A 24,558-nucleotide genomic window follows, 5' to 3' on the forward strand; every position below is an offset into this window, starting at 1 on the left:
TGGAGCACAGGCTTCAGTAGTTGTAGCATGCGGGGTCAGTACTTGTGGCATGCGGGCTCAGTAGTTGTGGCACGCGGGCTTAGTTGCTCCGTGGCACGTGGGTTCTTCCCGGACCAGGGCCTCGAACCCTTGTACCCTGCATTGGCAGGTGGATTCTTAAGCACTGCGCCACCAGGGAAGCCCTGTATTTTATTTTTATTTTTCCTTTTTTTGGGGGGGCCATGCCATGTGGCATGCGGGATCTTAGTTCCTTGACCAGAGATCGAACCCAGGCCCTCGGCAGTGAGATTGCAGAGTCCTAACCACTGGACCACCAGGGAATTCCCTAAATCATAGTAGTTTGATTGTAAGATATGAGATATGCCATAAAGGCAAAAATTAGAAAAAAATCTTTAACTGTTTTTAGGAATCATATTTTTGGTTTCAGGTCAACAATGCCCATAGTCTTACTGTTACATATTGTAGGAGAAAACAAGTAATTGATGTCTTTAAGAACCAAAATTGGGAATTCCTTGGTGGTCCACTGGTTAGGACTCCACGCTTCCACTGCTGGGGGCCTGGGTTTGATCCTTGGTTGGGGAACTATGCCTCCCCCCCAAAAAAAAGAACCAAAATTTTTAGGATGAAAGACATATGCAAATAAAAGATCAAAATACTTAAGTGAAAATGTTTTAATTCTAAATCTGCATTGGGAATGTCCCAGTTGTATAAGATGGTACCAGGGTTGTGTCAGAAGGAATCCCCCCTTCCACCCCACCAAGGGTGGGGCAGGTAAATGTGAATGAGAATTAGTCCCTGAGTTGGAGCCTCAAATGTATTAAAAAAATCCAGTGTTCCTATTGGTGCTCAAAGGAAAGGAAGAAACTCACTGGTGCCCTTTGGAAGGTGTTAGGGAATCAACTCATTTTGAAAATTGGTAGATAGAAGGAAAGAAGCAAGCATTTATCTTGCCTCTACTCTACAGACTGTATTTGCAAGGAACAAAAAAGGGGGTAAGAGCTAGTTTCCTTCGAAGATAGATCAGTGCTGCCAGAATTTTCCGGAATGCTCTACTCGCACTGTCCAGTGTGGTACCTGGAATATCATGATTGAGGAAGTCAAGTTTTAATTTTATTTGATTTAAATCTTTTTAAATAGCCACATGTGGCTAATGGACCGTGTAGCTGTTAACATTCTGGCTAATTAATATGAAACGATGGGATTGTAAATTCATACATTTGCAGGCATCTGATGAAATGGTGGGTCTAGACAGTGGACCTCAGTGGCTTCCAGCCCCCTTCCAGCACCCTTCCAGGAAGGGTGCACATGCTTCTAGAGGGATGTGTGCTTGGTTGGACCTCAAAATCTAGTTTTGGGACATTGGGGTTGTGTTACATTATACCACAGGGATGCCAACTGGCAAAACCCAATTGTGGGAAACAGGACAAATGGCCTGATTTCTTCAACGTATGATTGAAAAGAAAGTGGCAGGGGAACCTGTAGGTTTCAGCCAAGCGTGACTTCAACAAAGATTGAGGAATGATTGTTTAATTGTTGATGGTGTGATCATGGGATTGTGGTTTTGTGTCCTTGTAGTGATAAACGCTGAACTGTTCATAAATGCATGTTGTATGGCATTTGCTTCTTAGAGGCTAGTGGGCGTGAGGTGTGTGAAAGACCAAGGTGGTCGTCTGACAACCATGGAAGCTGGGTGGTGGGCATGAGCAGTTAATTGTGCTGTTCTCGCTGCTTCTTTGGGTATGTTTGCAATTTTCCGTAATGAAAAGTTTGGAAGATGGTGTTTGACCCAGGCATTCCCTCAGGGAGCTTTATGATTCATGTCACCCAGGGCAGGGGAAACACTCGTTTACAAAAGTGAGGATGGTGGCCGCTTGTGGTTAAAATTCAAGCAGAAAACCTTCAGCAGAGATTCTGGAATTGCTGTGAGGGGCTGTGGCCAGTAGTAGCCTGTTAAGCGGGACAACCTCTTGTTAACAGCATTCTCATTTTCTGTAATAACAACCCTTACAGTACCTTCATGGAGCCCTTGAAGAACCTTAGTGATAAAGTGGGCGCTGTTCTCATTTCACAGGTGAGGAAGCTGAGGTGTGCAGAGATGAACCAGGCATTCTGGTTTTGACCTAATGTAGTGTGATGCTGATGGCACCTTCTGTTCTGGGAGCACTCCGCCCACCTCCCCCAGTACCCAGAGTGCATTTTATCACCACAGTGCATCAACACCCTGATGCTGTAATGTCCCATATGTTGTTTTCTGACATAAATTAATATATTATTCATTAGAAATCAATCTCACCTCTATTGGTGTGGTCTGTACATAGCAGCCATAGCCAATTAAGACTGGATAAAGTAGGTAGTTAGCTGGTCTTCAGTATGACTTCGTCTTATAAAAAGCACTGCTTTGCAGATTTGATCCTTATGTGTGATCTAGGGATTACTGCAACTCCCAGTGTGCGAGGGACCTCAGCCCCATGTCTCAGCCTGCTCTGTCCACTGCCTACCCCACACATCTGTGTGTGTCCCCCCAGTGGCCTACTGGAGCTATGCTGCTATGGGTGGGAAGCCTTTTGTTGAAACCCCAAGGGTGTCCCTGGGGGCCAGTTAGCTCCTGCTCCCTGGTAGAAACTAAGCAGGTGTTTGGGTGAATGCGTGAGTGAAATGTCTGTGAGACTGAGGCATCTGGCACAATCCCAGTGTGAAGCCTGTGACGGACCTGACTTGAATCCAGATCTGCGGTGCTGGCCCGTGTGACCCCTGCCATCAGAGGTCTTGCCCTCTCTCCAAGTTGGCTCCCTGTTGGTAAATTGTCCCATTTGTGTCCCACGTGGTCACACTCCCATCTGTACCGTGGGCTTGCTCTGGTCCCCTTGGTTGCTGTGAGAAGCTGACGGTTGTTGCTCGTGGAAGGACTGCATCCCAGTGGACAATGGCTCTTCGATTGTTTGGGATCTTGTTACACAAAGGAGTCTTTCCTTGAGGACCCTGTTCGGTGCTCTTGGGGGTCATAGTAAACCTGCTTTTGCGTTTTAGTAGTTAAGCAGCCGTAGAGGGGTTGTGGCTCTTGAGGTTAAGATTATTTTGTTTTTTATTTTCCTGCTTAAAAAATAATAAAGTAAAATTCACACATTTAAAGTGTACATTGGCATTTACTACGGTCACAACGTTGTGCAGCCATCACCTCTAGTTCTAGAACATTTTCATCATCCCAAAGTGAAATTTGTATGTATTACCCTATACTCCTGCATTCCCCTACCTCTGTGCCATCCAGTCCCTAGCAACCATTAATCTATCGATACTTTCTGTCTCTATAGATTCGCGTGGCTCTGGACATCTCAGATAGATGGAATCATATACTGTATGGCCTTCTGTGTCTGGCCTGTCTCACTTAGCATGTTTTCATAGTTCATCTGCATTGTGACATGAATCAGAAATTTATTCCTTTTTAAAAATTTATTTATTTATTTTTGGCTGTGTTGGGTCTTCGTGCTGCGCGCAGGCTTTCTCTAGTTGCGGCGAGTGGGGGCTACTCTTCGTTGCGGTGCGTGGACTTCTCATTGCGGTGGCTTCTCTTGTTGCGGAGCACGGGCTCTAGGCGCATGGGCTTCAGTAGTTGTGTCATGCAGGCTCAGTAGTTGTGGCTCGCGGGCTGTAGAGCACAGGCTCAGTAGTTACGGCGCACGGGCTTAGTTGCTCCGTGGCATGTGGGATCTTCCGGGACCAGGGCTCGAACCCGTGTCCCCTGTATTGGCAGGCAGATTCTTAACCATGGTGCCACCAGGGAAGCCCGATTCCTTTTTATGGCTGAAAAATATTTCATTGTGTGGATACACGACATTTTGTTTATCCATTCACCCATTGATGAACATTTGGGTTGTTCTTACTTGTTGGCTGTTGTGAATAGTGCTGCTTTTTAACATTTATGTACAAGTTTTTGTTTGAATAAATGCACATCTCTTGGGTATATATCTAGAAGTAGAATTGTTGGGTCATATGGTAATTCTGTATTTAACTTTTTGAGGAACTGCCAGACTGTTTCTCACATTACTGCACCATTTTACCATTCTACATTCCCACCAGCAATATGTGGTGGTTCCAATGTCTCCACATCCTCAACAACGCTTATTTTCCTTTTTTTTTAATAGTCATCCTGGTGGGTGAGAGGTGGTATCTCATTGTGGTTTTGATTTGCATTTCCCTAATGACTAATGATGCTGAACATCTTTTCATGTGCTTATTGGCCATTTGTCTGTCTTTGGAGAAATGTCTTTTCAAGTCTTTTGCCTGTTTTGTTGAATTGGGTTTGTCGCTAAGTTTTAAGAGTTCTTTATATATTCTGACACCAGACCCTTATTAGAGATATGATTTCTAATGTTTTTCCCGCTCTGTTGATCTTTTCACTCTCTTTTGCACAGAAGAATTTAGTTTTGATGAAGTCTAATTTATCTTTTTTCTTTTGTTGATATTGAGCTTTTGGTGTCATATCTAAGAATCTCTTGGCAAATCGAAGGTCATGATTCACCCTTACATACTCTTCTAAGAGTTTTGTAGGTTTAGCTTTTAGTATTTAGGTCTTTGACCCATTTTGAGTTGATTGTCATATATGGTATGAAGTAAGCGTTTTGTTTGGTTTTGATCATTATGTTTTCTATTGACATGAAGACTTTTTGGCTTATGTAACGAGGAAGGGGAGTGCCATAGCTGGAAGTTCTGAAAGTACTTTTTCTCATCTGTTTAACAAATATGTATCGAACACCTGTTCTGTCCTGGGCCCTGGGATGGTACCACTGAACAAAGAGATATATATTATCTGTTCTTGTGGGGGATGGGGTGGGGGGGACAAACACGTAAACGGAGAGGTGAGTAAATAGAATGTCAAGTGGTGATGAAGTGGGAAAGGGGTAGAGACCCACCGAAGTGCATGGAGGGGAGATACATGTAACTTTGCTGTTTCGGCTGAAGAAGAGAGTGGTATACAGAGACGTGGGGGAGGACCTTCCAGGTAGGGGGAGCAGGAAGTACAAAAGCTCTGAGGTGGGAGTAAACTTGGTTTTCAGAGAAGCAGCTGGAATGTCAGAGTGGCTGGAGCTGAGAGAATAGGGTCGAGGGGTAGCGGGGACGTGTGGGGGACAGCAGTAGACAGGTCAGAGAGGCCGGCAGGGCCTTGGCTGGGGTGAGGCCTTGCTTTTACCTTGAGTAGCGTGTTTTACAAAATGACCACTAATGTGATATGCTCTAGGTCAGCTTGGCTATTTCCTGGAGGTTGTTGTAGGTGTCTATACCCAGAACAACCCCCTGCCCAAGGGGAAGATTTCCACTTACAGGGTGGAGGAGAGAAGTAGGATTTCTGTTCCAGCTCTCACAGCTGTGCAGGAAGTGCTGCAAGAACTGTGCATCAGTAGAAACTGTTTCTTAGGCCCATGGGCTTCTTTGAGACCAGAAACTTATTTAGTCCTAGACGTAGGTTTCCCTGCTGGCTCTGAGCCTTTTGGGGCGGCCTCCGGCCCTGCCTGCTGCAGGATGTGTGCAGGGAGGAGCTGACAAAGGAGCCCAGGCAGTGCTTCCAGGCAGTGGCGTCACCACATTGCTGGGTGTCCTGTTGAAAATGATGAAAGATGCACATTTGGTTCTCCCACTTTCCACTCACATTTCCTCCCAAGACTGGAGAAGGCTTTTCTGGCCCTTCCTGGAATTTTCTGTGTAAAACCTCCTGCCATTTCCAGCTCGATGAAGCTGGTGGTCAGGGCTGCGTTCTTGGCCAGGCCCTGAGGGAGTCAGCCCTGGAAGAGTTAAGCCCTCCCATTTTTGATGTGACGCCCGATTGGCACATTGCAGGTGGCATGGAAATGGCAGGCTTAACCCTTTGTGGGCCGAGGAGGCTCAGCCTAGGAGGCAGCTGGGAGGGACAGAGGACTGGTCCTTTCCCGTGGGAGGGAAACTCAGCCAGACATCCCTCACAGTGACGTCCTACACCAGAGGACTCCTGGTCACCATTTCCCTGTGGACATTTCATATTTTTCAGATTCCCCTCACAGGTGGCACCTTTATTTCTGTGTCCCGTTCTCTGGCACCATTTGTTTCTCTCTCTCCGGGGCTGCAGGGGTTGGGCTTCAGGCACAGGCCCCCGCTGTCAGAGGCTCAGACACCCATGTGGAGTCGCTTCCAGATGGGCAGTGTTGGGTGCTTACTGAGGACTTCTGAGAGTGTAAACACAAAATCCAAGTCCTCATGTGGGGGTGAGCCTGGGGGTGCTATCGACAGTTTTAAAAACACTCGTTACCCATCTCTCTCCTCCCCTCTTAAAACGTGATCAGTTTAGGTGTACTTTGTCCTACTGTGTGCTTTGACTAGGAGGTGTAGACAGGCTTTCATCTCATGTCCCTGGGAAGGGGCACTCAGAGGCCAAGGCATGAGGCTGAGGGGTAGACAGAGCTCAGTGGAATCTGCGTGGCCTGTCTGGTTAGTGGTGTTCCCTGTTTTCAGAAGTTTTTAGGAGATTGTCTATGTCTGGGGGAAGATAAAAACATACTCCCTACTTACACCATCTTCCCCAACAGGATCTGTGCTTTCTTTAGCCGCCCCTCCCCCATGACTCCAGGGAGGGAGGATGGTTGTTGAGGTCAGGGGACTTGGCTGTTCCAGGCCAGGCCCTGCATGTCCCCAGGTGAGTTTGAGTGGCCGGGCATGCTACCAGAGGGCTGGCTGTTACTGTGGCATGAGCCTCATTGAAGGCAGTGACCACTGATTTTTCTGGAGGTGACTTGTCCCAAAACCTGCTCTGTTCCCACAAGCGGTACTGGGGTGAGGTGCTTCCAAGCGCCTTTCTCCACAGTGCACGTCTACATGGGATTTTCCTTTAGGAATCTGAAGACCATTCAGGCTTTATTTTTAAAATGTTGGTTGGTTACTACTTGAGTACATTAAAGTTTCTGCTTTCTAGGTTAATTTTATTAAATATATCCCAAAAAAGCATTATTTCAGAGGCTGTATTTACATGTCCACCACCTTAAAAAAATAATCAGATTGTAAATGTGTGTTTATTTGTAAATGTAAAAGCCTGAGTTTCTGTGTGTGTGGTTTTTTTACTTTATTTTTTTTTACTCTTTTCAGTCTTAACACTCTATATACCTACATATCTGGGTGGTTCTTGAACCAAGGACTGAGATGACTTTCATAGGATGGCTGATTTGGTCTGACGTTATCTTGCATGACTCCTCTGGGTGGTGATGGCCTTTTAGATGGGTCATTAGCATTTCAGATGGAGTGTGGTGTTTGGGCACACCGGGCATGATAGAAGTGCCCTGTTAGGAGGAGGTCGAGATGCTCCTGAACTTAACCTTCCCCTTTGACTTCTGTGTCTGAGCTGAGCGCTGCATTTGCAAATGGTGTCTCTTCCCTGAAGGGTTAGGTAGAGCGCACCTCTGGGGGCTGAGGGCAGAGAGCTCCCTGCGGAGAGCGCCAGTGCTCAGATTGATTTGTTTGATGGAGTGACTGGAGGCACTTCATTTAAGTTGTGTGCGTGCATGTGTCTTTTTGCAGCATACTCTGTGCCGTTTCACAGGTCTCAGCACTCCCCTCCTCTGTCCTTCAGGACCTAATTAAAGGTTCCAGCTCTCCTCACTCTCACAGGCTGAAGGCGGGCTGGTCAGGGCCCCTACCCCACCCCCAGTCGCTACACTCCTGCAGGGCACCCTGAGTCAGAGAAGTCTCTGGGAGGCCCGATCATCACTGTTTAGCCTCTTAAACTGAATATAAGTGGCCTCACTGTAATGGGGGAATGTTTTTTTCTTTTCTTTTTCTTTTTTTTTTTTTTTGCAGTACGCGGGCCTCTCACTGTTGTGGCCTCTCCCGTTGCAGAGCATAGGCTCCGGACGCGCAGGCTCAGCGGCCATGGCTCACGGGCCCAGCCGCTCCGCGGCATGTGGGATCTTCCCGGACCGGGGCACAAACCCGTGTCCCCTGCATCGGCAGGCGGACCCTCAAGCACTGCGCCACCAGGGAAGCCCTGTTTTTTCCTTTTAAGCAACCTCATTCCATTTTAAAAAGTTGTTAAAAGTTTTGATCTCCTTTTATTTGGTTTCATCTACTTACTTTGGAGATGGGTTTTCATGCGCCTGTGTATTTCTGCCACTTCACCTTTTGTGCTACCATTTCTTTCTCCCTCTTCCATCTCTATCTACAACTCCAGATTCTACTCTTGGGGCCTAGCTCAAATGAAGCTAGATCCTTAGCCTCCTCCTCTGGTCGGGCAGGGTGGATTTCTTTTCCAGTGTTGATCTGTAACAAAATGGTGATTGACACACATATCTCATAGCCCTTACTGGGTCTTTGCTCCCATGAAGGTGGGGATCCCCCCAAGCTGCTCTTCCTGCCCTCCACAAAGGTGGTACCTCCAGGTCACTGGCCCCTTGGAGGTCACTGTCTGGTTTAGAATCAGTATTTGGAGACTGTCAGCGTCCACGTCCTGGGCCAGATGGGCTGTGAACTAGGAGAAGGGTGTCCCTGGTCGTTAGTAACTGACCAGGCTCCTCCCTGCTGCAGAAGTTCCCTTCTGGGTTCAGGCGTCACTCAGATAAACAACAGTAGACAAAAGTCAGTTCTTCGCCTTCTCTGGAAACTTAAATTACTGTGTACACAAAGCAGTAGAAATGAGCATGGTTGCAGTGCTAGTGATTTTAAAATGATCGGCTGTTCCACCCAGGTGCGAAATGATTTGTCTTGGAGGAATTGTGGGTTGATGTGGCGGAGGTGTGCACAAGGCCCTGCAGGTCTCTCTGCAAGGCCCTCTGGGCTCCTTCACTTGCTTTAGAAGTTGGTGATCCTGGACCCTGTGTCTAATCTTATTTCCATACTTAATAGTTTTGCTTCTTCTTGAGATAGTTGGACACTGATCACCCATAAGAACTGCTGTTCTTTTGCTCATAAATGAATAGAGAAGACCCTTTGTAAGGTAATTGGAGAAGGTTTGGAGGTGGGAGGAGGGGATGAAAACTGTGCACACGTATGTGTGTGGTGTTCATGTGTACGTGGGCACATGTGTTTGTGTTTGCACGAGTGTGGGTGCACACACACGTGTGTATTTGTGTGTGTGGCGCAAGGTTGCTTGGTGTTCAACTAGCCTGGTGTGCTGCATTTTGGGGAGCAGGGAGGTGTCTGCCGACACCCTGGTTTCCTGCGTCCATCCTCTGCCAGTAGGGTGTCCATCAGGTGGGGTCAGATGCTCCCAAGTCTGGAGCACCCTGTGTTCCTCATCCCTTTTTTACTCCCTTCTCATTGCCTCAGCCTACCCAGAGCCTAGGCACCACTGGCCACCTTTGGAGGCCAGCAGTGAGATTGCCCACCTTATGAGAAGCCTTTGAAAGAGCAAGTGAGCACCTTCAGCAGGACAGAAGAATTTGTTGGTCAAGTCTTTTATTTTTGTTACGTGGCTGTTTATCTGGTGAGCCAGCGTCGGCTTCTCTTAACGCTAGGAAGAAGGCTCAGAAAACTTGCAACAAGTCCCCAGGTCCAGGGAGCTCCTGTGTGGGATGGACACGACGCCACAAGGCTGGGGGTGAGGTGATGTGCCTACCAGTCAGGCCTAGCGTTCACATAAAGCTCAGGACAATTGAAGGACCAAGGTGCTGACCAGGTGGAGGCTGAGCCTAACTGCTGTTCCCGAGGCTCTCCTGGTGTCCCCAGGCTGGGGCTGAGCTGTGGAGCTACAGTTGCAGGCAGAATGCACTGAGGTTCATTAAGGATGCAAGGTGCATGGCTGTGATGGCACTGGAGTGGGACAGTTGGGTGCAGTATGGTGTGAACCTGTGTCCTCCCAGATCCCAACCCCTCCAACCAGGTAGAGTGCACTTCTTAGGGTTTCTCTAGCACAGATGACCCCCCTGTCCCCAGCCCTCAAGGGCAAAGGTGATTTCTGGTTACCTGGAGAAGCCTGGCCCTGTGGCTCTTCCCAGAACCCCCAGGTCTCCAGCGACTCAGCCCTAGTGTGCTTGATTCACACTTTCCTTCCTGGCTTAACCCCTGCGCCCCCCCCCCCCTCCCCAATCAGGTCGTTCTCAGCTCCTGTGCTTTTCCTTAGAGCTTTGGTCTGATGCTCAGGCACGTGTGCTTAGGACCTGCTTGTTTCTGTAACTGGGTTAAAGTTTCATCCACTGCAGCAATTGAGTTTATAGCATGTAATTTCCCTCTACGAGGGACCTATTTATCTTGAGAGTGTGTAGGGCTTTTAGGATGGTATAAAATAGACCCACGTAGTGGGACAGACTGACCCTGAAGTAAGCAGTCTGCATTCAACACTTTTTGAAACTAAATTTCTTCTGACTTGTCAAAAGGGTTAACCTTGAGTTCTGGGCTTGGATTGAATTTACACATTCAGGTCCTTTTTTTGAAATCGATTTTTCTCTGTTGTCAGTTCTGCTGTGAGGCTTGTTTGGAAAAGCAGGTTTGTTCCAACACTATTAATATATTGGGCACACCGTTTGGTTATGTGCGATTTTGTCCAGGAGAAATGCTAGGTCTAGGGGTTGGGAAGCTATGGCCCACAGGCTGCTGGCCTGTTTGGGTAAATAATGTTTGATTGGGACACAGCTGTGCCCCTTCGAGAACGAACTGTCACAGTTGCAGAGCTTGAGTAATCAGGACAGAGACTGAATGACCTGCAGAGCTGAAAATATTTACTGTGTCCCTTTTAAGAAAAAGTTTGCAGACTCCTGTACTACAGGAATCCGGAAAACTGCTCCTAGCTAAAAGAGCGCCTGCTGGTACCCTAAAGGAAAATGCACACGCCTCACATGGGCATCTTGCCCCCTCTGGGCCATACACATCCCCTTCTGGGGTCAGACAACCTCCTTCCAGCATGTCACAGTAACTCAGAAACTGCATCTCACCCACTGTCACAGCAAACACCAGATCTTCCCTCAGGTGAGGCATAAGGCTTCAGGCAGCATTTGTGTATTTCTTAGCTGTTTAACGTGCTGCCATTTAAAAATCAGGTTCCTGTCTTTTTTTTATGGCGCTAATGAAGTTTTAGGGTATTGTGCCCTAACCCCATTGTTCCTACAAGCCCTGTGTTTTTTGTTTGTTTGTTTGTTTTAATTAATTTATTTTTGGCTGCATTGGGTCTTCGCTGCACAGGGGCTTTCTTTAGTTGCCACGAGCAGGGGCTACTCTTCATTGCGGTGCACAGGCTTCTCATTGTGGTGGCTTCTCTTGTTGCGGAGCATGGGCTCTAGGTGCGTGGGCTTCAGTAGTTGTGGCACGCAGGCTCAGTAGCTGTGGCTCGCGGGTTCTAGAGCGCAGGCTCAGTAGTTGTGGCGCACGGGCTTAGTTGCTCTGCCGCATGTGGGATCTTCCCAGACCAGGGCTCGAGCCTGTGTCCCCTCCGTTGACAGGTGGATTCTTAACCACTGCATCACCAGGGAAGTCCAGCCCTGTGTTTTTATTGAATGATTTTGCACCATGTGGCAAGTTTTGGGAATGCATATGTTGAGCTCCAGCAGAACTTACTGTACTCTGAAAGCAAACAGCAAAAGGTGTGGTCTCACTCATAACACTCAATAAAATTGTAAACATTTAATATCTCGTCTGGACCCCATTGGGCCAGAGCGAAACTTCCTGCTTGTGAGGAGCTTCCTGTGTCCTTTGGAAACCACGCCTGACTCTAGGTAGTTGACGGGGGTGTTTCAGTGGGCACTGTCTGGAGGAGCATGGGCTTCAGTTCCCAGCAGTGTCCCACCCACTTGCTGTGTGACCTTCACCTGCCTCAGTTTCCCTACCTGTAAAACAGAGGCTGATGATAGCACTCACCTTGCATCTGAGATGATCCATGTGGGGTCAGTGTAAGGTGTTCTGTCTGTAAAGGAAGACCCCACATTTCTGTTAACAACAGAGGAGCATTAAACTTGGGTTGAGATCCAAGAATCCCAGTGGTGAAAGGGAGCCCGTGCTCACCAACCCCTCACCCCACCCCCCAGTCCCTGAGCTCCTCTCTGTAAAACCTACATTTGTTCATTCGTTAAATGTTTGAAGTGCACCTACTATGTGACTGGCACTTTTCTGGAGCTGGGGATACACCAGGAACATTGATGACAGGGGGCTTGTACCTTTTGGTTGCAGGGGTCTTCCCTGCCCAGGCCTTCCCATGAGTGCTTCCGCAGCCCCTGGCAGGGCAAGTCTTAATTTTCTGAGGTGAGGCTGCCGTGGAGGCATTTGAGGACAGCTGTTCTGTCCTGCTCCTCACTGGCAAGTGTCATTTAAGCCCTACCATGTGCTTGTCTCTCCAGGTGAAAACAAACAATTTAAACATGATTAACAAAAGGGGTTTAGAGTGTATAGTGGAACGTTCCACAGTGGGCAGCTTGTAAGAATGCCAGGTAGAAAGAAGAGTGTTGGACCTGGGTTCCAGACCCACTAGACTTGGATTTCTCCACCTTGTGGGATGACAGGCTGGTCTTCTACCCCCAGAGGCTCTGGGTATATGGCACCTGTCCCCCTGCCCCCACATGTATGGGTGTGGCCTGTCCCCTCCTGGATCACAGGACTGCTGCAGGGAGAGTCTGTCCTCCTCATCTTCTCAGTTCAGGTCTTTGAAGGCCCAAGGAGCTCCTAGCCAGGTGGCTGGGTCAGGGGCCCTTCCGATGATGTCCAAGAGAGAAAACACCTGTATTCTGGAGTGTCTTCAGTTTTCAGACAACTAAGGGTTCAGAACCCAGCTTCAATCAGTGAGGAAGACTTAGTTCTCTTTTTCAGGAAACCTTTAGCACAGGACTCAACTGTGGCCTCCCTTCCTTTGCCTGAGACTCACAGCTCAGTGGCTTGGCCCATGCTGTTCCTCTGCCTGGACCATCTCCCTGGATTCCTGTTCCCGCCTTGGCCTCAACCTGTGAGGCTCCATCTCAGTACACTCGCCTCCCAGAAAGTCAGAATGCAGGGGTTTTTTTGTTTTTGGCTGCATTGGGTCTTCATTGCTGTGTGTGGGCTTTCTCTAGTTGCAGTGAGTGGGGGATACTCTTCGTCGTGTGTGGGCTTCTCATTGCGGTGGCTTCTTGTTGCAGAGCATGGGCTCTAGGCTCACGGGCTTCTGTAGTTGTGGTGCGCAGGCTTCAGTAGTTGTGGTGCACGGGCTTAATTGCTCCACGGCATGTGGGATCTTCCCGGATCAGGGCTCGAACCTGTGTCCCCTGCATTGGCAGGCGGGTTCTAAACCACTGTGCCACCAGGGAAATCCCAGGACTTTTTAATGAAAGCCCTTGACTTGCTTGCTACATTTTGCCTTGTAGGGCAACCCCAGGAATCATACACTTTGTGAGGCTAATTTACAGAAATGTAGGTTTAATTCAGTAGCACATTCTGAACCCGTACTGTTGGCTCCACACCGAAAATGGAGATGAATGGGAAAAATCTTCTGCCGTGGAAGAGTTTAACGTTGAGATGAAGCCGTCAAGCTGTATGGGCGTTGTTGCTGTGGGCAGCCCTAGTGAGGAACAGTGTGGGCCGTGGGCCCTCTCAGAATGAGCCCACACTGATGCTGTGGCCTGATGTCCACTTGGGACAGCTATTGGCCCAGGTAGAAGATGGGCTGTGGGGATGAGCTAAGGGGTTTGGGTTTACTGCTTAGAGCCCAGGATTCGCTGTAGCAAGTGATATAAAGGTGGACTGTTAAGCTGCCAACAACAAATGGGAAAGTGGCAGCGGCATCCCCTTTCAGTCCACTGAAGGTCACGGTTCATCTTGGGTTCTTTGTTCTGCCTGCTGAAGGAGCTGGCCGGGGGGTCCTCCTTCCAGTGCAGGGCCTTCTTCCCTCACCCCCACCCAATACCACTTGTTCTTTCAATTCTCAGCCTTTGTAGGTGGGAGTGTTATTTTATCTATAACTCTCCTTTTTATCTTTGTTTTCTTTGAATACAAAGAAACTGATAAATAGTCCCTGTTAAGAGAAGTAATTTAATCCAGAAATGCTTAATACAGACAGTGAAAGTTTCTGAGATGAGTGTTGTGGATTTTAGTCCAATTTCTTTCAGTTTCAATTTTAGTGAACTTTCTTTCAGTATTTTTTTCTGCAGGTTGTAAGCATTTTAAAACTGTGAATGGCATCATATCATTCTGCAACTTGATTTTCTCATTCAAGTTTTACTAATGTCACTCTGTGCCTCTTCACATAGCGCATCTATGAGGTATGGATGGGAAAGCTGAGGCTCAGAGAGTGACAAGCTCCCCTGGCCAGTTGCTCCCTGAGGTCCATCCTCTGTTCTCTGCAGTGTCTAGTGATGGGGGCTGGCTGTTGGGATCAACTTTCTGTTTCCCAAGTTAAATTTCATCCCTTCTACTTGGCCTTAACGAGGTTTGACATTATTTAAAACTCGAGAGCTGGTGTTTTGGGTGTGATTTCCTTCCAGAACACAGCTGCTCTATCCCTGCCACTGTCACTCAAAGATATGTATCAGGAAGTAGCTCAGGCAGAGAGCAGAGTGAGGTCTCTGGTCTGGAAGGGAAGACATATGCCTGTCAGCCAGGGGCTGTGGAGAGTGTGGAACTTGGCCAGTGGCTAGTGAGGCTGCATTTGGAACCTGTCGTTACTCAACTGCATCGGTTGCTGCATAGGCCCAGGCCCTTGTTTCCACACCGCCCTGAGGACAGTGGCTATCTCGTGTGCGTGTGTGCAGGCCTCCGCCTGTCAGCAGACACTCCTCAGCCTCTCTGCATGCCAAACAATCCCACTCCCAACATTCTTCCCCCAGATCTGCTCCTTCCCCATATCAGAAAATCAAATCCATCTTTTTCCAGTTGCTCTGGCAAAAAAACAAACAAACAAAAAAAACAAAGCAACCCTCTCTCACCTGGCGTCCAACTGTTGGTATGTTGTGTTGTCTAAATCCTCTAAAGTACACCCAGCATTGGTCATGTCTCCCTGCTGCTCTATCCCCTTTCCATCCTGAACCACGAGATACAGAACCCCCCTGACTGTTCCCCCTGCCACTTCCCTGCCTCAGTCTGTCCCCAAATCCTTTAGAACAAATTGGATCCCACTCCCCCTCCCCCTCCATCCAACACACCCACTGCCCTCTGTGCTCCACCTGAGGTCAGTCTACACTCAGCACCCTCCTTTTGCCACCTCATCGAGCTCACTCCCTTCTTTGGGCTCTGGAAAAAGCACCCCACATCATCTCCTTTTCAGAGCATCAGCTCTCTCACTTCTCCCGAACACATGTTCCTAAGCCTCATTTTCCTCATGCCTGAAACAGGAGTATTACTAGTAGTGTTCCTGCTGTTATTTTGTAGCAGTGTGGTATAAATAACATTTCCTAGTACAGAGTATTAATGATAACCTCAGGGTTATGGCTGTATGACTTATGCCTATCTAATCCCCCCTCTCAACCAACCCCACCCCCACCCCCTGTGCAGAGTCAGTGTTAGTCTTCTGAGTTCTGTTTAAAAATATTGGTTCCTGGGACTTCCCAGGTGAAGTAGTTAAGAATCCGCCTGCCAATGCAGGGAACACGGCTTCAATCCCTCGTCTGGGAAGATCCCACATGCTGTGGATCATCTAAGCCCGTGTGCCACAACTACTGAAGCCCACATTCCCTACAGCCTGTGCGCCACAACTACTGAGCGCACACGCTGCAACTACTGAAACCCATGCACTCTACGGCCCATGTGCCGCAACTACTGAGCCCACATGCTGCAACTACTGAAGCCTGCACTCCTAGAGCCCGTGCTCTGCAACAAGAGAAGCCACTACAATAAGAATCCCGCGTACCACAACGAAGAGTAGCCCCCGCTCGCTGCAACTAGAGAAAGCCCGTGTGCAGCAACGAAGACCCAAGCACAGCCAAAAAAACAATACTGGTTCCTGCCACAGCACAATTCACCCTTTTGGAGTTGTCTTAGAACAGATTTTCCACCTGAGGTCCTCAGACCAGTTGGAAGGTGACATTTTAATAAAAGAAAGCATCTTTTGGTAGAAGCAATTGAAATTCACATCCAACCCAAAGCCATGTGTCAGCATTCCGCCTGGGACTTGGTAGCCCACTCATCCTGGGATTGGTCTGTGCTGTGTGCTTGTGAAGCCTCTAGTATGGCTGGAGCCTGCCCTTCTTTGGCCTGAGGAAGACTTGGGTTGCATCCTGCCTGTGCAGCCAGGTTATGTTTGGAGAGAGTGAGGAGGGGCTGAGGCCACCTGGGTTCCAGCCCAGCTCCCCATGTAGCAGCCTGTGTCTCAGGCAGCCTTGCAGCCCTGGTGGCCGCATCTTTACGATGGGCTTGCTGCTTTTGGGATCTGTCCCTGCAGACAGCAGCCGGCACTGGATCCTGCCTTGATTAGAGGGGGCTGCTCTCTGTGGGCCAGCAGTTCTCCCCGGGCCTGTGGTGGAACTTATGCCATTGTGGCTGCTATCTCTCCCTCACTCACCAGGAGTTTTGAAGCAGATCCTAATTTGTCAGTTGCAGTAATCCAACCTCTTCACCTGCTCTTTAGAAAGTATTCTAATGCACCTCCTCACTGCATTTTGCAGAAATTGTGGGTCATGCTTCATTCCTAGGTCGCACTTCATTCCTCAAGGCTGGTTTCTTCCTGACAACTTTTTTTTTTTTGCTGTCCCTGCCTCTGTGCCTGCAGGGCGGTGGCTGCCAGCCCTGATTTGCTAGGTAGGGGCACTGGTCCTTCCTGCTGAGAGGAGGGAGAGGCCACTCCTTACTAACACCTGCCCTCCCCACGAGCAATTGCCTGGTGGTGTCGTGTCCGGGATTGGCCAGTGGCGGGCCCCATGTGGGCACTAAGGCAACCGCCTTCCCAGTGGAGGAGGCTCCACCCAAGGAGGGGGAGGTCAGAGCCTGAGGCTCCATCCCCCATGGCTGGCCCCACCCCCTCCAGCTGTGCTCACCCTTTATGTGGTGGGGGAGGGGGGCAAGGCTGCTGCACCCCTCCCCCACTCAGCAGCCTGCCAGAGGCACAGGGCGTGCCTGGGGTTGGCAGAGTTCCAGCCCCTCAGCTTCTGCGTGAGCTGCCCTGACACTGCACACAGAACACAAGCAGATGGTCTCCCAGGTCCTCTGCTAGGGACCCCGACCAGAACTGTGGCCTAGCATGGTCTCTGGGGCTGGTGGGAGCAGCCCCATGGGTGTGAGGCTCTACTCTGGCCCCTTGTGACCACTTGTCCTTCACCAGTGACAATGATGTGAGGTCACGGGGGCACCACCTTGCTGGTCTGGTGACCTGATGCACAGCGACCTCCTCATCAGCCTCTCCTCCCACCCCAGTCCATGTGGGCAGTTGGGAGGAAGGAGGGACTTCATGCAGGGTCTGGGGTTCAGATGAGCTTCATGGATTGGAGCCTGGGGTTTACAAGGCCGGAGGCTGTGCTGGGGGTGGGGGCCCTGCAGGCTGGGCTGGAGCAGAGGCGAAGTGGGGAAGTATTGGGGGTGGTTCTGAGTTCAGGATTGAGGGGTGCATTCTCCCTGTTCACTTCGGACCTCCCCTCCCCCAGTGGGCACCAGGCCAGCCTGGGAGCTTCTCCCTGAGGGACAGAATTTCCTTTGACTCCAGTGGGGGCCCTCCGTGCCTGAGGTCCTGGACTCCCTTCATCTTTTACCCCCAATAGGCTCCTCTCTGATCCTGGGAGCACAGGTACCCACCATCCAACATGGCCGCTGAAATCATTCCTCTCATGCAATTCCCCATACGTTCGAGCAGCTCCTGTTGTTTAGGCAGTGCCCCCAAAGGAAAGTGACCCAACCCTCCCACAGTGAGGGAGAGGAGGGGAGGGTGACTGACATTCAATTCAGGGCAGTGACTTGTCTGCAGCTCATGGGGAGACAGGACAGACAGACTCAGTGAGCAGGCTGACAGCATTTGTGGTGAAAGCATGTTGGAGAAGGACAGAAACTAGAACTTTAGGCTGAGAGGGACATGGGAGCATCCCTTGCTTCCCTCTGGGGTGGTGAGGAGATGACCTCTACAGGTGAAGGAGGGGATGGGGAGATCTGGGTGAGAGCAGAGGGACGGAGTGTGGCTGAGGGCTGAGGTGGCACGGGGTGAGCAGCAGGTGCAGGCTGGGATGCCAGGAGGGGTTGGAGGCAGATGGAGGCCAAGTTGATAGGCTGTGCCCTTGAGCTTCAGACTTCTCAAGCCCTGCCTGGAATGGGGAGCACCCCAGGGGTGGGGGTGACATGGCCACGGGGAAACCTGCTTGATTCAACCCTTTTGGACTGCCCGTGGGAGCAGATGTCTGAGGGTCCAGGCCGGGGCACGCTGGCCTAACACGTGTCAGACGGACGCTCGGCCTCCTGTGCCAGGAGCCCGAAGCAGCTGTCACTTTCCTTCCTTTCAGTTTGAGTCCAAGGCAGGGCCCTGCAGTGTTGCTCATTTGTGAAATCAGCTCCTTTAAGGAGCTTGCAAATGAGTCAGCTCAGGAGTGTGTCCCAAATACAGTGATGGGGCCCCTTCAATGCCCTGTGCTCTCCCCACCCACACCAAGTCTCCAGAAGGTGGGCTGCTTTGGGACTGGTTCTGCTTGGCCATACCCAGGACAGGCCTCCCAGGGTGTTTGCTGGTGAGGAAACTGAGGTGCTGGGTGTCCTGCCTGCTTGGACACAGAGCCAGGAGGTCTTCATCGTAGGCGCACTGCAGGTGTGAATTGGGATTCTTTGAGGGGCTCATACAGTGTGCTCCTCCCCGGGCCCCCACGTTGGTAGATGTGGGCATTGACTGTCCTGTGGAGAACTGGTACTTCAGGAGCCTGGCAGCTAAATTCTTTTTTTGTCCTGTGATGAACTCTTGAATGGCTTTTTAGACCCTGACTGTTGAAGTCTGGTTTCCCATGTCCTGCCCCGCTGGGACATCAAGGCTGGGCTCTGAGCGGCCCCTTTAAGAGCGAGTACTCGTGTCCCAGAGGTTGTGGAATGCCAGCAGTCTCCCTGTAAACAGACATCACTGCCGTCTTCCCTCCTGTCTCTGTGAGGGTTAACAACACTTCAGCTTGTTGTCTGGAACCGGTTCAGACTGGTTTTCTGGAAAGTGCTTTGTCTCTCAGACTGAATCCTGGGAAGGGTCATGTGGAGCCCAGTGATGTCATGGGATCAAAAACTGACTCAGCTGTTTTTTTTCTTCTTTTCTTTCTTCTTTCAATCAAGATATGTGTATGCTGCAGGTACAGGGTGCCGGCATGGTGATGGGCCAGGCCTCACCCCACTCAAAGTTCGCCTCATCGGCAGTCAAAGGGTTAAATGTGACCCCCCACTCCTCACCCTCCTGAGGTGAGCAGGGAGTGAGAAGGCTGCCCCTCACTGAAGCAGGAGTAGAAGGGTCAACCCTCATCAGTGCAGTGCAGGGCTGGAGTTGGGCTGTGACCCTGCTCCTGAGACAGCATGGTCCCTCCTTCTTGGATTCCAGATACCTCCAATCCCATGTAGGTGCTCAGGATCCCATAGGCAGGGAATTCAGATCTAGAACAGTTTCCTCTATTTGCTCTTGAGTCTGGAGTGCAGAGATTTCCCCCTTCTTTCTGATAAGCAGCCACCTTCCGTTGTTCCTGCCCAGGCCCCTGCAGGTTTCTGGCCCTGGATGGGGCGATGCATAGCTTGGCTTCCCAGATGCTCTGTTGCTCCTGCCCTCGCCTTCCCCAAGGCAGTGAAGAAATGTCCTGGGCACGCTTTGTGGGCCCTTCATTTGTTGTACCTACTTCTGCCATTGTCACATGGTGAGGAAAACACTCCATGCTGACATTGTGAAAAGTCTGAGAAGACAGCCACTTCGTTGTGCCAAGTTTAAATGTCATGTTTTCTCCATCCCCTAAAGTTCAGAATGACTGAAGAAGCATGCCGAACACGGAGTCAGAAACGAGCGCTTGACCGGGACCCAGCAGAGGACGATGTGGAGAGCAAGAAAATAAAAATGGAGAGAGGAGTGTTGGCTTCAGAGTTAAACGCTGACGGAGACATGAGAGTGACGCCTGAGCCGGGAGCAGGCCCAGCCCAAGGGTTGCTGAGAGGCGCAGAGGCGATGGCCATGGGCAGAGGCGAAGGGCAGGTGGGCGATGGGCCCGTGGACATGCGAACCACACACAGGTGAGCAGGAGGGTCCAGGAACCAGGGACAGGCCTGGGCGTGAGGAGGCCTGTGGGGATGAAGCCGCCGTCAGGCCTACAGGAAGCAGCTTTCGGTGGCTTATCATGGAGATGGCTGTGGGCTCCAGCCCTGGCACCTCCCCCACCGTCCTGGCCAAGGGACCTCCCTCTTGGGGCCCTGGGGCCCAGACATCTGTAGCATGGGGTGTGGGTCTCACAGGATGGGGGAGTGGTAGCCTCTGTTGGCTCCCCTGCTTGACAGCAGGCCTTCACTAAACTTGTACCTGCTGTCTAGCTCTGTGCTTCTGGTTTATAGGAAAACTTTTTCATTTGGTCCAGCTTCCCTGCTTTTCAGATCTGGGGCATGGGAGGCCAGGGATGATGCTACACCCTGCTTGGGTCACTTGGCCAGGGGCAGAGTCGGGAGCACAGCCCTCTCACGTGCGTCACCACTCCTCCTAGGCCGTGCATCAGGGAGGAGGGGCCCCTGTGTTCGGGACTCCTGTGATGTGCTCTTTCGGTTTCTCCTTCATTGATACTGATTGCTTCAAGAGTAACTTTCCCAATCCTCAGCTTTTAAGGAAAAAGCTTGAAAGAAATAAGACTCAGTGTACCACCCCATGTCTTCACTAAGAAACCCTCTTTTCTCCCTGTAAAGAGAATTGCAGGCCTAGCTCCAGCTCCTGCTTTACCCCTCCCTTCACACCCTGATGTCCCATGAGCCAGCAGCCGGTGGCCATGGCCTCCTGAGAAGCCCCGCGGCCCCTCTGTGTGTGGCCCCTCTGTGGTTCATCCCTTGTCTCCCTCAGTGCCTCCTCTGCAGACTCCCTTCCATGTCTGTTTGCCCGGGGTGGGATGAGGGGCAGTAAGTGCAGATCTGGAGAACCTGGTGCTCTTTGCCTCCTTGTGTTGACTGACCCCGCAGAGGGACCCCAACCTGCAGTCTTTGCATTAAATTCATTTGGGCCCCACATTGTTGGCGTCCTAAGGACTTCAGAGATTGTCTGACTCAGTATTTCTCAGCTTTAAAAATTCTTACGCCTTGAGATAAATGGGAAAATCTAACCCCCTCCTACTGGGGAAGCGTATTAGTCTGGGGTGGTGTGCTTTGTGTTCTTGCTACCCAGAAAGGCCTTTTTTATCTGGCTCTGCTTTCTGCAGTCCCTGTTCTAAAACCAGAGGCCTCTTTTAAAGTTCTAGAAATAAAATTTTAAGTTTGGGTCTGCTTTCCCTTCCCTTTCCTTTCAGAATGTCACAGGTGGGTGAAGAGAAGGAGGAGCCCACACTTGCAGAGATTTACTGGGTCCCTCTTGTGTTCCTGGGCTCCTGGTCTACATTTTTTCCTGTAATCACCATGCTCCCCTGTAGGGCAGGCCAGTGAATTGTGAAGGAGAGGTTAAGTGTTGAAGGAGCATAAAAGAATGTAAGAGAGCAAGAGACAGAGACTAACCCAGGCACACAGAGCAGGGGTCCTCCTGTGGGACTAGGGAGACCCCAGGGCATTCTTGAAGCAGTGTGAGATTGTGGAAGGAGCCCGGCTTTGGCAGAGTGGGGCTCAGATCACACTCTCTGACTGACCTTGGGCAGATGATACTGGCCCGTGCTACTTCATTTGTAAAATGGATGATAATCTGTGCTCTGCATCTCTGGGTGACAGATGCGTGCCCAGAATTGACCCTGGTGCATGGCATGTGGTGAGGGAAATAAGTGCTGGTAACAACTACCCTTCAGTCTTAAAGCTTCACTTAAAATACGACATCACATATAGAGCTAGTGTCTCCTTGAGTGCTCACATAGAGTGTTCTGTCTAGTTTGTTGAAGTATAGTTGTGAATTTTGACAGAATAATAGGATCAAGTCCAGCCCAGAGCCATTCTAAAACTGTAATCTTTTTTGGAGTGAGTGGCCATGGTTTCTGTGTTAGAAGCAGGCAGTCTTTGGATCCTCATTGAGAGTGTCTGGCTCATCCCTTGGGAACCTCCATATAGAGAATTTTATTTAATTGAGTTATAGCATACATAATGAAAAGTACGCATGTGCCACTTGGTACATTTCACAAACTGAGCACATCCTTGTAGCTCAAATCAAGAAATAGAACGTTACTAGCGCCCTCATGCCCACTTGTCACTACCCTCCGAGTAACCACTTTCTTGACTTCAAACAGCACAGGTTAGTTTTTCCTGTTTTTGAACTTTAAGTAATTGGAATTATGTAGTCTGTACCCTTTGCTTGCTTTCATTCAACATAATGTTTGTGAAATTTACTTATGTTGTTGAATGTAGGAATAGTTACTCTTTTCATTGCTGTATAGTATTTTTCTAGAATTTGTTTGGCTCTTTTTAAAAACTGCTTCTTTCTTTCATGCTGTGCTATTCTTATGACCCAGTTTAGGCATATTGAAGGCTAGAGGGGGGTTTCTGGTGGCTTCTAGCAGAGAGAATTTCCTTTTTCTTTAAGGAAGTGCTGGTGAATTAAAATCACCAAGATACAACTTTTCTTTTCTTTTTTTTTTTAAATGACATTGGGGAGATTTAGAGCATGAGGATATCGATAAAATGGTAGGATCAGTTCTCTCCTTCTCTGCAGTTCCCCTCTTCATCTCTCTTCGGCATTTTTTCTGACTTAGTCTCCCAATGTGTGTGTGTTTTATTTTCAAAATAAATCAGGGCTGGAGGGCAGCTTCCAGCAGTGATTGAATGAGGAGAAATTGTCAAATCCTTTCCCCAAAAAAACAACTATGAAGCAGCACAGAATTGACCCCCCAAAATCAGCCATTTCAACACTCTGGAAATTGACCAGAAGCACACAACAATCTGCGAAGTGTTTGTGCTTAAGAAACTGCTGAACTCTGGGTAAAAATGGTGAGAATATGTGGCACTTGACCTGGGGCTCCTCTCATGCCCTCTCCCCAGCTCTCTTGGTAGGGAAGTTCTGCCTAGCCAGTGCAGGCTGTAAGGACCAACAGCTTCTCTGCAGGGGTGAGAAGGGGCTCACTCAATTTAGAGTGGTGGGCAGCAGCCCTGCCCATGGCCTTGTTGGTTAAAGTGACAGTTTTGGAGATGGGTAAGTGGGGAGGGACAGTGGCTGTGTTAGCCCAAGGTTGCAGACATGTTTGGGGGCAAGACAGAAAAACAATTTGAAGAAAGAATGGCCAAACATGTATTTGAGCAGAAGCTTATCCAAGAAGCTTAACAAACCTCAAGTAGCATAAATACAAAGAGATCTATACCTAGACACATCAGAGTCAAACTGTTACAAGCCAGAGAAAAAGGGAAAATCTTGAAAGTAGCAAGAGAAAAACAACTCATCACATACAGGGGAAGCATTAATATAATTAACAGCTGACTTCTCACCTGAGACATTCAAATGGAAACCAAAAGGGAACTGAATGGCATTCAAGGTACTCAAAGAAGAAAATTGTCAACCCAGAATTCTCAGTGCATCAGAACTCTCCTTCAGAAACGAAAGCAAAAAGAGATTTTCAGATAAACAAAGACTGAGAGGATTTGTTGCTGGCAGACCTGCTGGTTCTTCAGGCTGAAAGGAAGTGACATGTTGGTAACGTACATTCACAGGAAGAAATAAAGAGCACTGGAAATGGTAAATATGTGGGCTAATAGAAAAGACATTTTTTTCTCATTTCTTCTTAGTTAAAAGACATAACATCATATGAAGCATTAGCCATAACACTGGATAGAATTGACAAAAACAACCATAGCTCTTTGGCAGTTGACCAAAGGCATACAACAATCTGTTGTATTTATAACATATATAGACACGTGATATACGGGTCAACAACAGTACAAAACAGGAATGAAATGGAGCTGTATTGGAGTAAAGTTTCTATATTTTACCGGGATCAGGTTAGTGTTAATCTGAAGCAGACTGTATTGTTAATAAAATGCTTATTGTAATCCCTAGAGCAACTATTAAGAAAATAACTTTAAAATATAGTTTAAAAAAATCAACAGAAGAATTGTGGTACATTAAATATTTAACACAAAAGAAAGCAGTCAATGAGGAACAGAAGAACAAAAAAGAAGGAAGACATGTAGAAAACAAACAGCTAAAGGATAAATGTAAATCCAACCAGATCAATAATTGCATTTAATGTGAGTAGTCTAAACACCCCAATCAAAAGGCAGAGATTGTCAGAGCAGATTAAAAAAAGGCAAGATCCAGCCTAATTTTATATATATATATATATATATGTGTGTGTGTGTGTGTGTGTGTGTGTGTGTGTGTGTATATATATATATATATGTGTGTATATATATATATATATTTTTTTTTTTTTTCCCTTTTTTGCGGTACGCAGGCCTCTCACTGTTGTGGTCTCTCCCGTTGCGGAGCACAGGCTCCGGACGCGCAGGCTCAGCGGCCATGACTCACGGGCGTAGCCACTCCGCGGCATGTGGGATCTTCCCGGACCGGGACACGAACCCGTGTCTCCTGCATTGGTAGGTGGACTCTCAACCATTGCGCCACCAGGGAAGCCCCCCTAATTATAT

The 24,558-nt window shown here is 49.0% G+C and overlaps 1 protein-coding gene across 8 annotated transcripts in view; it reads left to right on the forward strand.

Moving 5' to 3' along the window:
• Window positions 1-24,558, forward strand: part of GATAD2A (GATA zinc finger domain containing 2A) — a 98,966-nt gene that overhangs the window by 41,563 nt on the left and 32,845 nt on the right. For 7 of the 8 annotated variants that reach the window (XM_033854052.2, XM_033854053.2, XM_033854051.2 and 4 more), the window contains exon 3: window positions 19,781-20,049. In XM_033854052.2, the coding sequence (XP_033709943.1) occupies window positions 19,781-20,049 (269 nt within the window). Of the gene's footprint in view, window positions 1-19,116; window positions 19,240-19,780; window positions 20,050-24,558 lie in introns of all 8 variants that reach the window. The other variant, XM_033854055.2, reaches the window with a different exon arrangement.

The sequence above is a fragment of the Tursiops truncatus genome, chromosome 3, assembly GCF_011762595.2.
Source record: "Tursiops truncatus isolate mTurTru1 chromosome 3, mTurTru1.mat.Y, whole genome shotgun sequence".
In the NCBI taxonomy this organism is placed as follows: domain Eukaryota; kingdom Metazoa; phylum Chordata; class Mammalia; order Artiodactyla; family Delphinidae; genus Tursiops; species Tursiops truncatus.